Source organism: Pseudorca crassidens, chromosome 6 (genome assembly GCF_039906515.1).
Source record: "Pseudorca crassidens isolate mPseCra1 chromosome 6, mPseCra1.hap1, whole genome shotgun sequence".
Lineage (NCBI taxonomy): Eukaryota > Metazoa > Chordata > Mammalia > Artiodactyla > Delphinidae > Pseudorca > Pseudorca crassidens.
Window position 1 is genome coordinate 118,681,760 of NC_090301.1, and position 14,818 is coordinate 118,696,577.

The 14,818-nt window shown below is 53.2% G+C and overlaps 1 protein-coding gene across 5 annotated transcripts in view; it reads right to left on the reverse strand.

Moving 5' to 3' along the window:
- Positions 1 to 1,875: 1,875 nt before the first annotated feature.
- The window catches only part of TFCP2L1 (transcription factor CP2 like 1), a 61,982-nt gene continuing 49,039 nt past the window's right edge, over positions 1,876 to 14,818 (reverse strand). For 4 of the 5 annotated variants that reach the window (XM_067742179.1, XM_067742180.1, XM_067742178.1 and 1 more), the window contains 5 exons: positions 14,493 to 14,583; positions 13,589 to 13,692; positions 11,025 to 11,167; positions 6,681 to 6,732; positions 1,876 to 5,419 (listed from right to left, as the gene is read on the reverse strand). In XM_067742179.1, the coding sequence (XP_067598280.1) occupies positions 5,373 to 5,419; positions 6,681 to 6,732; positions 11,025 to 11,167; positions 13,589 to 13,692; positions 14,493 to 14,583 (437 nt within the window). In that variant the 3' untranslated portion in view covers positions 1,876 to 5,372. The remainder of the gene's footprint in view (positions 5,420 to 6,680; positions 6,733 to 11,024; positions 11,168 to 13,588; positions 13,693 to 14,492; positions 14,584 to 14,818) is intronic. The other variant, XM_067742182.1, reaches the window with a different exon arrangement.

Genomic DNA, 14,818 nt, shown 5'->3' on the forward strand with positions numbered 1-14,818 from the left:
GCAGACTAAGCAGTGCCCGCAGTTCCCCACCTCACCCCACCAGCTGCCCCGCATAGAACAGCAAAGCCACCTCTCAGAGCTACTTCTTGGGGACACTGCCGCTAGAAGGGCCCCTACATGACAAGGGGGGGGCGCCCCTCAGAACTCAGCTGTTCCCCAAGGGAGCAGAAGGACGGAGAAAGCCCAGGAGAAGCCTTTGCAGGGAGCTCTGGAGAGCTGGGCGGAGGCTGCAAGCGGCTCTCAGGATGCCGCTGGGAAGGAGGCTGGGGGACGGGGCGGGGCGCGGCTGCCCAGCACCTCACTGCCCTGTCCCCACAGGACAGAGGGGAGAGGGCTGGGAGGTGACCAGACAGAGTGTACAAACATTTCCTATTGGCCAGCCTGACTGATGATGTCACGCACAGGATACACAGCCCTAGCGGACAGAGGGTACCTGAGGCAGCTTCAAGGAAGACCAACTCCACGGACTCCTTTGGGGTCCTGGTCAGATGACAGCTGCCAGCACTGCTCCCCTCCCCAGATGAGTGGGACTTAGGGCGGGCGTTTCCCCTCGATGAGGGCAACGGTGCCCTAACCATCTTCGTCAACGGAGTCTAAACCAGGAGGATCACATAAGATCTAAAGAGAGCAGCTGTAATCACCGCATCTAGGTAAGCGGAGGATGCTCAGGGCTGTGCTCATGGCAGATACAGGGGCAGGGAAAGGGGTCCACGTGCACCCATAAACACACACATGCACGCACGCACGCACGCACACATGCACGCACGCACGCACACATGCATCTGTAATGTAGGCACATAGCCAGCCAATGGAATCCAGCCTCAGGCTGCAGGGAACAGCTGGCGGCCACTCTCAAGAGCGCTGATGGAGTCAAGTCAACCCGGTTGTGAGCTAGGCTGGATCCTTAAAGACACAGCTAAGATGCCATGCCTCACGCCGAAACGTGTGCAAACCTTGAGGTGCGTGCACCAGCCCAAGCGGGAGCATCTGAGGTGCCAAGTACCACCAGGAAATACACACACGCACGCCACCTGCCCACAGTAAGACTCTGATGGTGGGAAAGACGGAAAGCCTTGCTGCCCCTCAGACTCACCGAGGACTGAGTCAGCCACGACCCCAGAGGCCTCCCAGAGAGGAGGCAAGACCAGAGAGGCAGAAGCCAAGTGAGGGTCTGGGGACCCAGGACCCCTGGCTCTTGGTCACCTGCTTTTCCATCTTCTCTGAGAGTCTGGGGGCTGCCTTCTTTTGCCCCATGACAGCAGCAAAAGAGGCTTTTTTTCCATTCTCCTCGTCAACTCGTTAATGATTTTCAGACCTTAACTTACTCAGCCCGCCCCTGACGCCACTCTGGACTTGGAAACTGGTGACACACTGTTCAGGCAGCTCCACTGTGCTCCCAGGAAAGGCCCCTCTAGGCTCACAGCTCTTCCCAAGAGGCCCTCGGGCAGAAGGTCACCAGGGCAACATCTGACCTTCGCTTAGGACCCCAAACCAAGATTTCGACCTCCCTCCCCCATCCTGCTCTCTCCAAAGGCCCATCGGCCCTTCCCCCATTCAAAAGCCCGTGTCTTTATTATAAAGGTGCAACTTGGTAACCAGGAGAAGGTTCATCACAGCCTTGCAAACAGACACCTGCCCAGCAAAGAAATGTGATGGCCTGAGAATAAAGCACTCAGCTTCAGGTGACCCGAGACAGTGGCCCAAGCGCACGGTTTATCTTTTGTCCCTCTGCGGATCCCTTTTAAAACGTGTTGCTGCCGAGGAGCTACAGCCTAGAATACGTGGGGGCAGAGGGGACAGTTCTGGGAGGGGCCGCCTGTCCAGCAGGCCCAGGCTCTGGACTTGGAGCTCACAAGAAAGACAGTGGACAGGGGTGGGAGTGCTACAACTTTTCTGTACTTTAATAAAATGTACAAAACAGAAACAAAACCCAAAAACCTACAGCTAGCTCAGCTGACCCGTGTGGAAGGGACGAGCTGCTGATTTGGGCGGCGAAAACATTTTGGTACCAAATGACTATGTGTATTCTTTTTTCGTATGTATTATTTTCTGCTTCTCTGTAAGTGCATTCCAGAGAACAGAAGACTCTACCTACAGCAAACTTAAGGTACCAGATCTTGATGAGACCCTCATCTGGAATGAAGAAATAAAAAGAGTAGCCTACCACATTTTTAGAATTAAGATTTCAGCCTGCCATCACTTGGGTCTGGGTAGTGGCATCTCTTGGGTCTAGTGAATGGCAGACACCTTGAAAGGCCGGCAGTCACCAGATCAACAGTCTAGTCCTGGATCTGGGGGACCCTGAGCAAGTTATTCCACTTCTGTGTGACTCTGTCTCCTCAAAAAAGGAAATGACCGGTCTTGATGCCCTAGAACTGACGTGTAGACAGCTACACACCCAGAAAGGTTGCAGAACATCAGAGAGTGACGTGACCCAGTACTGTTGAGACAGGGAAAGGGGGGAGACAGCAAGAAGAGAATAGAAAGCCAGGTGTAAAAATGGGGGAGCCAAACGTGGGCTGAGTTTAAAAAAAAAAAAAAGGTGAGCTTCCTAATGACAGCCCCATGTCGCAGAAAAAAAGATCCAGTAAGAATCAGGTGTCGTTAGCAATGGTATGAAGGCAATTCTATGGGGATTCCAATAGGCTTTTGAACAACTGGTGCTGGGACAGCTGGATATCTACATGCAAAAGAATGAAGTTGGACCCCTACCTCACACCATATATAAAAATTAACTCAAAATTAATCAAAGACTATTGGAGAGCTAAAACTATCAAAATTCTTAGAAGAAAACATAAGCATAAATCTTCTTGACCCCGGGTTAGGTGATAGTTTCTTACATAGGACACTGAAAGTATAAGCAACAAGAGAAAAAATAGGTGTCTTAGACATCATCAAAATTAAAAACTTTTGCCCTTAAGAGGTAAAAGTTAAGAAAGTTCACTTTCTTATAATGAAAGTGAAGGCAACCCACAGAAGTGGAGAACATTCTGACACCTCATATATCTGATGAAGGACCTGCATCTAGAATATACAAAGAACTCATACAGCTCAATAATAAAAAGACAAATAAGCCAACTGAAAATAGGCGAAGGAGGTGAATAGACATTTCTCCAAAGAAGACGTATGAATGGCCAGTAAGCACATGATGAAACGCTCAACATCATTAGCCATCAGGGAAATGCAAATCGAAACCACGATGAGACACCACGTCACACCCACTGGGATGCTATAATCAAAATGACAGAGAGTAGCAAGTGTTGATCAGTATGTAGAGAAACTGGAAGCCTCATACACTGCTGATGGGAATGTAAAATGACGCAGCTGCTTTGGAAAACAGTCTGGCAGTTCCTCAAAAAGTTATTCAACACAGACTTACTCTACGACCCAGCAATTCTACTCACATGTATATTCCTAAAAGAAAACCTAAGTGTACACCAAACCGTGTACAAATATGTTCATAGCAGCATGATTCATAATAGCTCCAAGGTAGAAACAACTCAAATAGCCATCAAATGATGGATGGATAAACAAATGTGGTATAGCCAGAGAATGAAATATTATTAAGCTATATAAAGGACGGCAGTACTGATATACGTTCAATATGGATGACCCTAGAAAACACTATGTTAAGTGAAAAAACAGCTAGTCACAAAAGATCACATATTGTATGATTCCACATACGTGAAATGTCCAGAAAGGTCAACCCATATAGAAAGAAGATTTGTGGTTGCCTAGGAGTAGAGGAATTGTAAGGAAAATAGGAGAGGACTTGCCAAGGGTTACAGGGTTTCTTTCAGGGATGATGAAAATGTTCTCAAATTGATGTGGTGGTTCTGTGAACTGACTAAAGAATCATAGAATTGTACACTATCAACGGGTAAATTGTACAGTATGTGAATCATACCTCAGTAAAGCTGTTATGTGCTCCTCTCCCCCAACCCCCAAAAAGGAGGGGGAACCAGAAGCTTGTCCTTACACCGTAGGACACCACACCCGTTGTCCCCACGCAGTTACTGCTAGAGCCCCTTTCACTCTCAGAAGTGTCCTGGTTTAGATGACAGATTTATGTCATTACCCTATCACTATGTGATATCAGGCAGGTGGCTTCGCCCCTCTGGGCTTTGGTTTCTCCATCTGTGAAGCGAGGTCTACCCGTTCTGATCACCTCTATATGCCCCCAAAGCTCCACTTGAAAAGCTGTCAAGTCCTACTCAGTTGGTCACAGCGCTCCCCGTGCTTTGTAAGTTGAACTTACGTGAGCAAAGAGTTGAAGCCTGGGGCCAGTACGGATCAGCGGGTCCCAGGAAACAGAGATAAAGACTAATTGCTGAGTCTACTGGTTACTGATATTCATATTTCCCCCAAGTTAGGCCACTAAGAAAGGTGATCCAACCATTCCAGTGCAGGTGAAATGCCTCAAACACACCCTCTACAAATGAAAAAAGAGAAACATTTAAAGGGGAGCCCTCCCAGAGGACACAATGTCTCTAGGAAGCCTGGCAAGTTTGGAGGTCTTCTCTACATGGGATTTGCCGAGTCCATTCAAGAGGGCCTGGTGTCGGGATAGTCAAGGTCATGTGATCCCACAATGGAATGTTCATTTCCTAGTCCTCCTTTACCCATGATTGTTTAGGAAATAAAATTATACCGAAGGAGCTCAAGAGGAATCATCTGGTTCTCTTCCCTTTTATATTCATGAGAATGTGCCTAAAATTAGTCTTTCTAGCCTCCCCCTGTCCCTCCCAAGGGCCTTAGAACTAGGTCTGTGTGGCCCCGTGGCGTGTCTAGCCCGGCAGTGAAGAGATGCGAGCCCACTTCTGGGCTCCGAGCAGCAGCAGACCCTTAGAATCAAGGTAAATGTGAAAGAAGCAGGAGGCACAGAATAAACCCAACTCCCATCGATCCACCCAGTAACAGGACAGACGGATGCTCAGCAGGGTCACGGAGACGGGAAACCGACACGAAGACAGGAGAACCGTCGCAAACCCCCATTTCGTCAGCAGCCCCATCACTGAGCCAGTTACCAGAGAAGAGGGTGAAGGCAGGGACCAGTACAGGTGGCACCCAGGTACCCGGTGAGCTAGCCTCCAACTAGGGGAGCATCAGAGGAGATGCCCCACCGTCGGCCTCTTCAGAATGGCAGGGCTGGGAAGAAAAACAAGGAACCGCGCCCAAGCTGGGGCTAGGGGAAGGGGCAGGCTTTCTGCCCGCCAGAGACATGGCCTCCGAGGGTCTCGGCTAGGGGTTGGTCTGTGGCTTTCACAGGCTGGGCCAGGTCCCTCCTCGCCGCAGCTTCCCGGGGTGCGATTTCTACATCCAAGGGGGTCCGTGGGGCTGAGGGTAGGAGGTGGCTGCCTGCTCGTCTCTGTTCAGAGGCCACATTTCAGGATGACGTGGTAGCCGTCATTGCTCTCGGCTGCAAGAGATAAACGTGGCGTTTTACAGGAAGAAAGGCAGGCCGCTGTGGCACCTGGGGGCCATAGGATTAGGGTACCAGCAGACACCCTGCCGTGGACACTGGCAGAGGCCACCCAAATGAGACTGTGCAGAAAAAAGCAAGCTGACAAAAGCAGAAATCTCAACGTACACCTTCACGGCTGCCTTGTTGAGTTTCTTTTTGACAGCGGGCTTTTCCACCACAGCCTGAGGCCCAAGGACTGAAGGGCCTATGTCCGAGGAGGCTTTGGGCGTGGCGGCCCCCAGGGCTCTGAAGGCAGCCAGCAGCTAGATCCAGAGAACAGGGGGGAGGGTCCAGGGCCACGGTCCAGGGTCTATGGCCCGGTCAGGGGGCTTTCATTCCCACCTGACCCCACACACTCACCTGCCCCAGCCCTACAGGGGGTCACAGCTGGTCTCCCACTTTTCCTGGCATGTGAGTTCCTTCTCAGACCCCTTCCTCAGGTGGGTCCGCCGTGTCCCCCTGGTACCACCCAGCCCCGGGTCCCCGATCCACACGGCCTGCAGACTCAGCTGCTGTATTCCATGCCCACTCCTCCCAGAGACCCACACTTTAGAAACATTCAAACGGGTCTTACTGTAAGTTCCCTACACACGAACGAGTTCCATTCCGAGAGCACGTTCGTAAGTCCAATTTGTTCGTACGTCCAAGAAAGTTAGCCTAGGTGCCCAACTAACACAATCAGCTATATAGTACTGTTTCTACACTTGCTTCCGGACATCCTGGGCTCAAAATAAAGATACTGTACTACTGTGTTCTATACGACACTGTACAGTAAAGTACACAAAAGCACAACCACTTGTAGAGGATGCGTGCACGTGACAATGTACGCCAGACACGTGAGCTAACTTACGTGACTGGACACGTGAACACACGCTCGCATCTTTGGAAGTTTGCAACTTGAAGGTTCGTATGTAGAGGACTTACGGTACTTCTCGTTGGCACTGGGTTCGTGAAGCACATACTGTCTGGCCAGGATTTCCCTTTCAAAGTGACCTTGGCGCCAGCCGCACCACTTCTCACGTTTCCGAGGCTAGGCTTCCCGGGAAGTGTGTGTTTCTTTTTCCCAGAGGATGTTCCCAGGTAACACTCCCTCGAGGGCCCACCCCATGCAGGCCCCACTCACCAGCCTGCCCTCCCCGATACTCCGTTAACCCGGGGGGAGTGCAGCCAACATCCTTTAATTAAACAAGAAAAGGCAGGGAGGCGGGGGCTTTACCTTTTAAGGTACTGAGGATGAAACAGGATTCATCTTGGAAATTCTGCACCATCTGAAAGGCAAAAGAGGGACCATGTCCCTTCAACAACGAGTTCAGAGACTGAAAAGCCTCAGTGACACGGAGCCCAGCTGCTCGCAGCATCAGAAATGACAGGCGCCGCGTTTACGCAAGTGCAGGAACACGCTTACGCTTAGCCCTCACGGAGAGAACGTGACACAGAGTAGATGGACAAAGCAATTACAGTTTCGAGTAACAAAAACTGAATGTAAAGGATGGAAAGAAGTCTGGAAGGGAATGAAGATGTAAACGTTTAATACAAGACTAAACTGTTCCTGATTTGCTTTCGTTTTGCTTTTTTCCTAGTGACTGGGTTTTCCAATCCCTATAAGGACACGTTACAGGAGCGGGTGTGTGTAAAACAGCACCAGATAAAAAAACTAAAGTGCTCTACACGGGGAACTATATTCAGTATCTTGTAACAACCTATGAGGGAAACGAATCGAAAAAAAGAATACATATATGTATATACACATATACTGAATCACTTTGCTGTACACCTGAAACTAACACGACATTGGAACTAAACCATCTTTCAATTAAGAAAACAATGCTTTAACGAAACCCTCGTGATTAGTAGGCTCTGCATATCAGAGTCCTTTGAGGACCAACTATAAACAGAAGTCCACTCCCTGCGTCTACAAATGCGGGGCAGGAAGCTTATGATTACTCACCAGCCCCCTCTCTGGAGCTCTCGTTTTGATTAACAGCCCGGTGACCTTAGATAAGGCAACTTCCTGTCTCCAGGCGCTGTCTGTAAAATGAGGCTGTTTCGATGATAAAAATATATATATAACCAGGATGCAGAGCAATGGGAATGGGCATCCTCTTCTGGGGGGGGGTCGTTCATCCAAATGACTGCTTTCTACAACTGTTCACAGGACGCAGCACAGACGACCACACACATCTCTCCTGCAGGCAGGTGCCCTAGGTAAGCTCCTGCATGTACACACACAAAACACACCTAAGGATGCTGAGAGCAGCGCTGTCTCTATGAGTGAAAACTAGAAACAGCCCTCACGTCACCCAGCAGTAGAAGCAGCGGGAACAAACAAGGACCTGATCACACCCGGCTGCTCGACAGGGCCGGTGACCTCCAGTGCCCCTCAACATGCACGAATCAAAAACCGTAAGTCCCTGAGGAAGGCACTCCTATCCCCCTTCTATAAAGTTTTAAAATAGGTGAAATTAAAGAATGCATTGAAGAAGAACCAGGGAATGATCAATATAAAATTCAAACCAGCACTGGAGGGGAACGTGAAATTAGCCCACAAAGGGGGTTCTAACAAACACCGCACTAACCTGAGTGCAGGCATGGAGGACTTTAGTTATTCTTTAAACTCTACAAATGAGCTTCCTCTATTCTAAATATGTATGCTGCATTTCACAGGACACCTTTAAACAATATGAAAAATGTACACATCTACCTAAACATACCCACAACACACATACTGGCCAATGGGACAGCAAAACCCCTTTCCAGATGAAAAGCACAACCCACATTTTACTGCCCCCTCCCCCCCCATGACTGCCCCAGATCCTGCAAATCCGTCCACCTGTCGACCCCTGCCCCTCCCCCAGGCCCTAATGATGCATGAAGTACATTCACGCTATGCTGCCGGCCTGCTCCCTCGGGGACTCTTGGCAACCCCACTGCTGGGGCATGCCAAACCTGAAGCAGGGCCCACACGGGCTTAATCAGTAACCGCCTTGTTTAATGAAGTGCCCTTGCACCCCAGGGGCCAGCTGCACGGCTGGCCAGGCCACCTCCAGTGCTCCGGGCAGTTAAGAACCAAAGGTTTCCAACTGATTCGGGGTTAAGAGGCAAGGAGACTTCAGGGGAATAAGAATCACCTACTTAGCGGAGGTGGCGTTTGAGTTCTGTTCTCTGCTTCACTGGCTTAACTGCCTGCTCTGGGGGGGGGGCACAGGGCAAGCTGGGGGAAGGAACCCCTCCAGGGACCTGTGAAATTGCAAGGGTTCTGAGCATTCTTGGCTTTTGTCTTCACGGCAGAAATGCATTTGTGAGATGCAAACTGACGAGTTTTCCATGTCGTCACTACTGCCTGATGCTCAGGGCGTTTCACGCGTCCCGGCTATTCTACAGGACCTGCTCAGGCCAGCAACTCTGGGCTACATGTGCTTTATCTGTGAAACGGGGGCCAAAAAGCAGCCACCGTACACTCGATTGTAACGATGTGGAAGGAATTCTGAACTGGTGACAACAATAGCAAGTTGCTGATCAATGGCCCTTTGTTCAAATGGATCCTGGCTGTGTGTTTTTAAAAACCCACACCTACGCACACTCAGGCATGCAATGGGCACACGCACAAAAAGTTAGCTGGCAGAATTACATCCAACTTAAGGTAACTCCGCTAGGAAAAGAGAGTGGGGAAGATAAGGGCCTTTCACACTTGCCTTCTGCTTATATTGCCTGACTTCTACGAATTGTGAATTACTTTTTAATTAAAAAGGACAGAAGGGACTTCCCTGGTGGTCCAGTGGTAAGGAATCCACCTTCCAGTGCAGGGGACGCAGGTTCGATCCCTGGTCAGGGAACTCAGATCCCACACGCCTCAGGGCAACTCACCCCGCACGCCACAGCTGGAGAGAGCAAACCCGCATGCCACAACTAGAGAAGCCCACGCGCCGCAAGGAAAGATCCCGCACGCCTCAGCGATCCCGAGTGCCACAACTAACACACGGCGCGGCCAAAAAATAAAATAAATAAATAAATATTTTTTTAAAAAGGAAGGAAAACACCACCTTGCCCACCCCCAGGATGAAACTCCTATGAAACGGAGGACTCCCACGTAGGGGGGGCTTGGGCAATTATGATGACAAGTGACAACAGGATTGCTCCTGATGATGATGATTTATGAAATATACAGACCATTAAAAGCCTTACATGTTATACGCTGTCAAATTTAAGGATCTCTCCATCACTTGTTTCCCAAAACAAGTGCCTGGCTAATTTAGCATCTGCCGGTACCTGACACTGTTTTCTATTTTATCCTTACTACAGCCTGCTTGATGGATAGAATTATCCCCATTTTGCAGACATGGAAACTGAGGCTCAAAGTCATTAAGTAGATTTGCCCAAGGTCACCCGGCTACGAGGAGCCAGTCCAGGTGGGGACATGGGTCCAATTCCGAAGCCCACAACTTCCCTGCTTTCCCAGCCCCCCTTCCTGTACCGTCCCCTCCATCATCTTTCTGCTGAGGCTTGCAGAGTTCCCAGGGTGGGTGGAGGGTCTGCTGGGGGCTGGGCTGGGGGCTCAGGGTTCCACCTCTGCTCCTATCAGGACAGTTCTGTGTAAACGCCTCATTTCAGGGGTGGTTGGAGAGTCTGTGGGCTCGACGCTCAGGCTCTGCTGCCGGGCCACCAGCCTTCCCACCACAGCCCAACCTCTTACGAGCTGTGCACCCTGGGGCCATTACGCAGCCTCTCTGTGCCTGTTTCCTATCTGTGAAATGGGCTCATGACAGCACCTGCCTCACAGGGAGGCTGCCAGGATTAAATGAGTCACTTAGAACAGTCGCCGGGACACAGTAAGCGCTGATGGAACGCTAGCGCTCATAATTATTATTATTACTATTATTAAGAGAAGGGGTCCAGGATAAGACAAGCTTAAAAGCTTCTGTTCTACAACAGGCAGGAACGCCTGAAACATGTCATCAAGCCCGTTTAATAACTCCCTCAGGAGCCAGCAGTGGGATCTGATCACTCGAGGGCACGGTCGCCTGGGGGCCGTGTTCTGTATCTGTGTCCTCTGTCAGGGGCCGCTTATGCCCTGCAGAGGCCTGTGTGGCCAGAGACAGACCCTGGAAGGCTGTGGCACCTTCACCATTCAGCAGAGGACGCCTCTGTTCCCCGAGAGCCCCGGCCTCTCCATCATCAACCCAGCCCATGTCACCTCTCCTGGGCCTGCCCCCTCCCAGCCCCCGCCCCTGCCCTGGGTGAGCACCTGCGTCTGAGTCCTCACAGCCCTGACTGTAAGCGCCCCAAGGCAGGGATGCGAGCAGGGCACCTGGCCGAGGGCGGGGTTCCAGATGGAGAGGCGACAGCTATTCAGAGCCCATGGTCGTGGCCTCAGACCCCTCTCTCCCAGCTCCCCGGGCAGCCCCTGCAGCTGAGAGCAGGCCATAGGCAGATGAACCCGGTTTGCCATCTTCAGCCTAAAGTCACCCCCAAGCCCCGCAGGGCGCATTTCGGATGTGGGTCCGCGGCTCCCGCCCGTAGCCCTGGGCCCAGCGCCTCGGGCCGGCGGGACTGCAGTGCTCACCTCGTTGCTGACCACCACGTGGATGCCGGTGGGGCCCTGCCGGTACACCCGATGGATGTGCTGCGGGGAGATGCTGTACAGGTTGGCGATCTTCTCGATCAGCTCCAAGGTGGTCAGCTCCTCCAGGAAGATGGCGTGGTACACTGCAGGGCGGTGGACAGGGCCTTCTATAGGACAAGCGGCTGCCTTCAAAGGAGCCCGCCTACCCTCCCCGACCCCCCAAACCAGTAACGTGCTTGTAAGAATGTCCACCCCCAGATGGACTCGCGGGTTCTGGCTGTACTGGGGACGCGTCTGGAAGCCGCAAGGCTCCCTCTCGGCCCAGCGCCAGCTGACAAGATCCCAGGCTCCGTTCTGTATTCCTGTTTCATTCTCTCTTGGGGGACTTGTGTAAAATGGAGAATCCCTGCATCCACCCTGGACCAAGGACGCCCATCTAGGGGTGGAGGCTGCAGGGGGAACAGCTGGCTGAAGTCTGCATTTAAAAAAATTTGGGGGGGCCCGCGCCCCACAGCTTACGGGATCTTAGTTCCCTGACCGGGGATTGAACCCGGGGCCACGGCAGTGAAAGCCCCCGAGTGTCCTAACCCCTGGACTGCCGGGGAATTGCCGAAATCTGCATTCCTTAGAAGCTTCTGGTGATTCTGAGGTGTGGCCTGCTATGGAGGAGAAAATCCTGTGTCTGCATTCCTTCCCTTCCACTGGTTAAAGGGGTTACTGGACGGCTCCCTGTGGCCAAGAGTGAGACGTAAGATAATTGCTACCTGACGGCAGAAGAGAAAGGGTCTGTCCTTACCCTTCTCCACGGCACAAACAATAGTCAGCTGGAGCGCTGTGACCCCAAAGGGCGGGGTGGGGGGGGGCACCAGGAATATCACCAGACAGTTGAGACAACAGGGACCCTGAGGCTGGAAGCAAAAACCCAAACCAGTCGGGGAGGAGCAAACCCCGTGGGTGAACTGCGGGGGATGAAGCAATGCCCAGGAACTTCAAGTCCCTTAAAAAGTAAAACACAGCTGGATGAAACAAGAGGTGCTGAAACTCCTTGCTCAACTAAGGAAGGAACCCTTGGTTCAACAAATCCGATCGGCGGCCTGGTATGCTAAAAGCACGTGCGCACACACACACACACACGCACGCACGCACGCGCACACGGCGGCTCCCTTTGAAGGGGTGGCAGAGTCCATGGGGTTCCAGCCACACAAGAGACTCGCCTTCCCCGGATTTCAAATAGGAGGACCCGCACCCAGACCCTGTTCAGAGAATGCGGTCGCTGTGTAACCTTCCTTCCCAAACTAACGCCGGGGAAGAATCCCAGGCCTCTGTCGTAAGATTCCTTTTTATAACAGAATTCTCATTGAACTTTTCCCCCCAACTTTTCAGAGCCAGTTCCACTTTTTCTTATTTTACTCTTGGACTGCTGGCAGAAAAGAGCCAGAAGGATTGCAGTGCGGCCCTCTGGCTGTAACCTTTTGTCTCTGGCCTTTCCTGTCCCTGGAGGAATGTGGGGGGGACCAGTACTGCTCAGAGCCAGCGGACGGTCAGTCACCCACTGCTCAGAACTCCTCTCATCGGGGGCCGCGTGGGGAAACGAGAGGCCCTCGAGCGGGCCAGCCTAGGTTCAAATCCCAACGCTGCCACTGCTAGAAGCCAGACCTCAGCGCTCTCCACACCTCTGAGGCTGGGGGTGTGGGCTGGGCGCCTGCCCTCGCCACATGTGCAGGAAACCACGAGACTCGAGCTCTGTCCTTCACAGACTGACCGCAGCGGAAGGACCCGGACATTCGCAGAAATGTCCTGAGGCCCGGACGCCAACGGCCAGTGCCCGGAGATTTGGATCCTGGCTCTGCCACTCACAGCACTGGCATCTCGGGGCAGCCGCTGTGCCTCAGTTTCCCCCACAGCAAACCATGAGCAGTTCCTGCTAGGGGAAGAAAATGGAACGCCCTTAGCCCAGGGTCTCGGGCATCCTTGCTGATCTGGAGGGGCCCGCAGAGAGGTACAGGGGGCTCTCTCTGCAGACGACGCAGAGTCCAGACCCCGCAGGTGGGGCCGGGCAGCTCATCAGACTCGGCACTCACAACGCTCAGAAGCAAGACGCTGAAAACTGCCAACCCCAAAGAGCCATGTACCCCAGAGGCGCTCCGAGAACCCCCTGTGCAGCGACCGAACCAAATGGGAAAGTCTCATCCAGCTGGGGGAACACACAGGAGGACACGCTCCTGGGAATACAGCTGTCACTCGTCACCAGCCGAGGAGCCAGAAAGCCCAACTTCCAATTCTACCACGAGTAGCTGAGTGGCATTAAGGGGACGCAGCTCCTCGCCAGCCCTGTTTCCCCAGGTGGAACATCGGTCACCTGGACCAGCCATGCTGGGAGATGATGCCCGCCCTAAACATTTCACCCCCAGGATGAAGTACAACAAGAACTCCTCCTGCATGAAAGGTGGATCAGAGAGGCGTCCTCAGCCGTGGACTCGTGTTGCCTCTCCTTCTTGTGTCTCTTCCCGTTACTCTGCCGCCCTCTATCCGGCCAGGGGTGTGGGGCGCACCCCACAACCCACCACACAGATTGGGGTCCCCGCCGCCGTCCCGCTTCTGCTGCAGGGGCACGCGGCTCTGCTCCAGCTCCTGGCAGACGTAAATGGTCATCTTTGGCCTCACGTTCCTGGCAGGAGGAAAGGAAATAAACAGCAGGTATGAGGGACCAAGCTCTGTTGTTCCAGAACCCAGGGTGGAAAGAGCAGTAGGAGGGACTTAGGGGGAAAGAAAGAAGCCTACGGGGGTACAGAGTGCCTTTCATCGAGGAGCTGTTGGGGACAGAACCCCATCTGGAAGGACCTTAACAGCTTCGCACAGGCTTGCTGGGGACAGGGGGTGGACGATCCCCCCACCCCCGACCCCGGTCCTGCAACCTGCCCAGAGCGGGGCTCTGCCCGGGGCACCAGTCTCAACATAGGAGGTTTTCCGGGGTGACAGTCAGAGCAAGCGCTCTCTCTGGCTCATTCTGAGCTCATTTCATCCTCACACACCTATGAGGAAGCCAGGACCACCCTCCCCTTCTACAGATGAGGAAACTGAGGCTCACGGGGGTTAAGGGTTCGGCCCAGTTGCCAAGTTCCTAAGAGGCAGATGTGGGATTCAAACCCGGAGGGAAAACTGCGCTGTCCACATTGTGCCCATTTAGACCTCACCATCCACGCCTGCCCCGCCCCCAGCAGAAGCAACAGGAAGCAGCTCGAAGCCCAGGACCATGCGAGCATCTAAGAACCAGAGGAAGCGGCCAAGGGGCTGAGACTCAGAGGCCAAGGCCCCCGTCAAACAGAGAAGAGGGAGGGAGGGGAGGAGGGGGCTTTCCGGGCAGGGTGGGCTGCGAGCCACGGCATCTCACTTGCCCGCGGGGGCCGCCACCCCACTCCTGGCGCCTCCCAGCCACACCCTGTGCCCCCAGCGGGCACCAACACCCACCTGCCTTTGATGGCGTTAAAAAGCCGGATCCCATCTGCAGGGCCGCAGATCTGGACCAGGTCATCGCGGGACATCTTCAGCAGGTCAGCACCTGGGCAGGTACATGGAGCCGCCTGTGACCCGGGGTGCGGGGGAAGGGCTGCACCTGCAGACCCCGGGGGAGGGTCGAGCCAGCCTCACCCTCAGGGGGTACAGGCATCCCACAGGGAGAAACAGCACGAGGAGATCACAGCCCCAGCGATGTCAGAAGCTCAACCACTGGCTTCACAAAGGCAGAGGAACCGCCGGGCGTTTTCAGAAGTTCAGAAGCCCTCACTGCCTGTGGC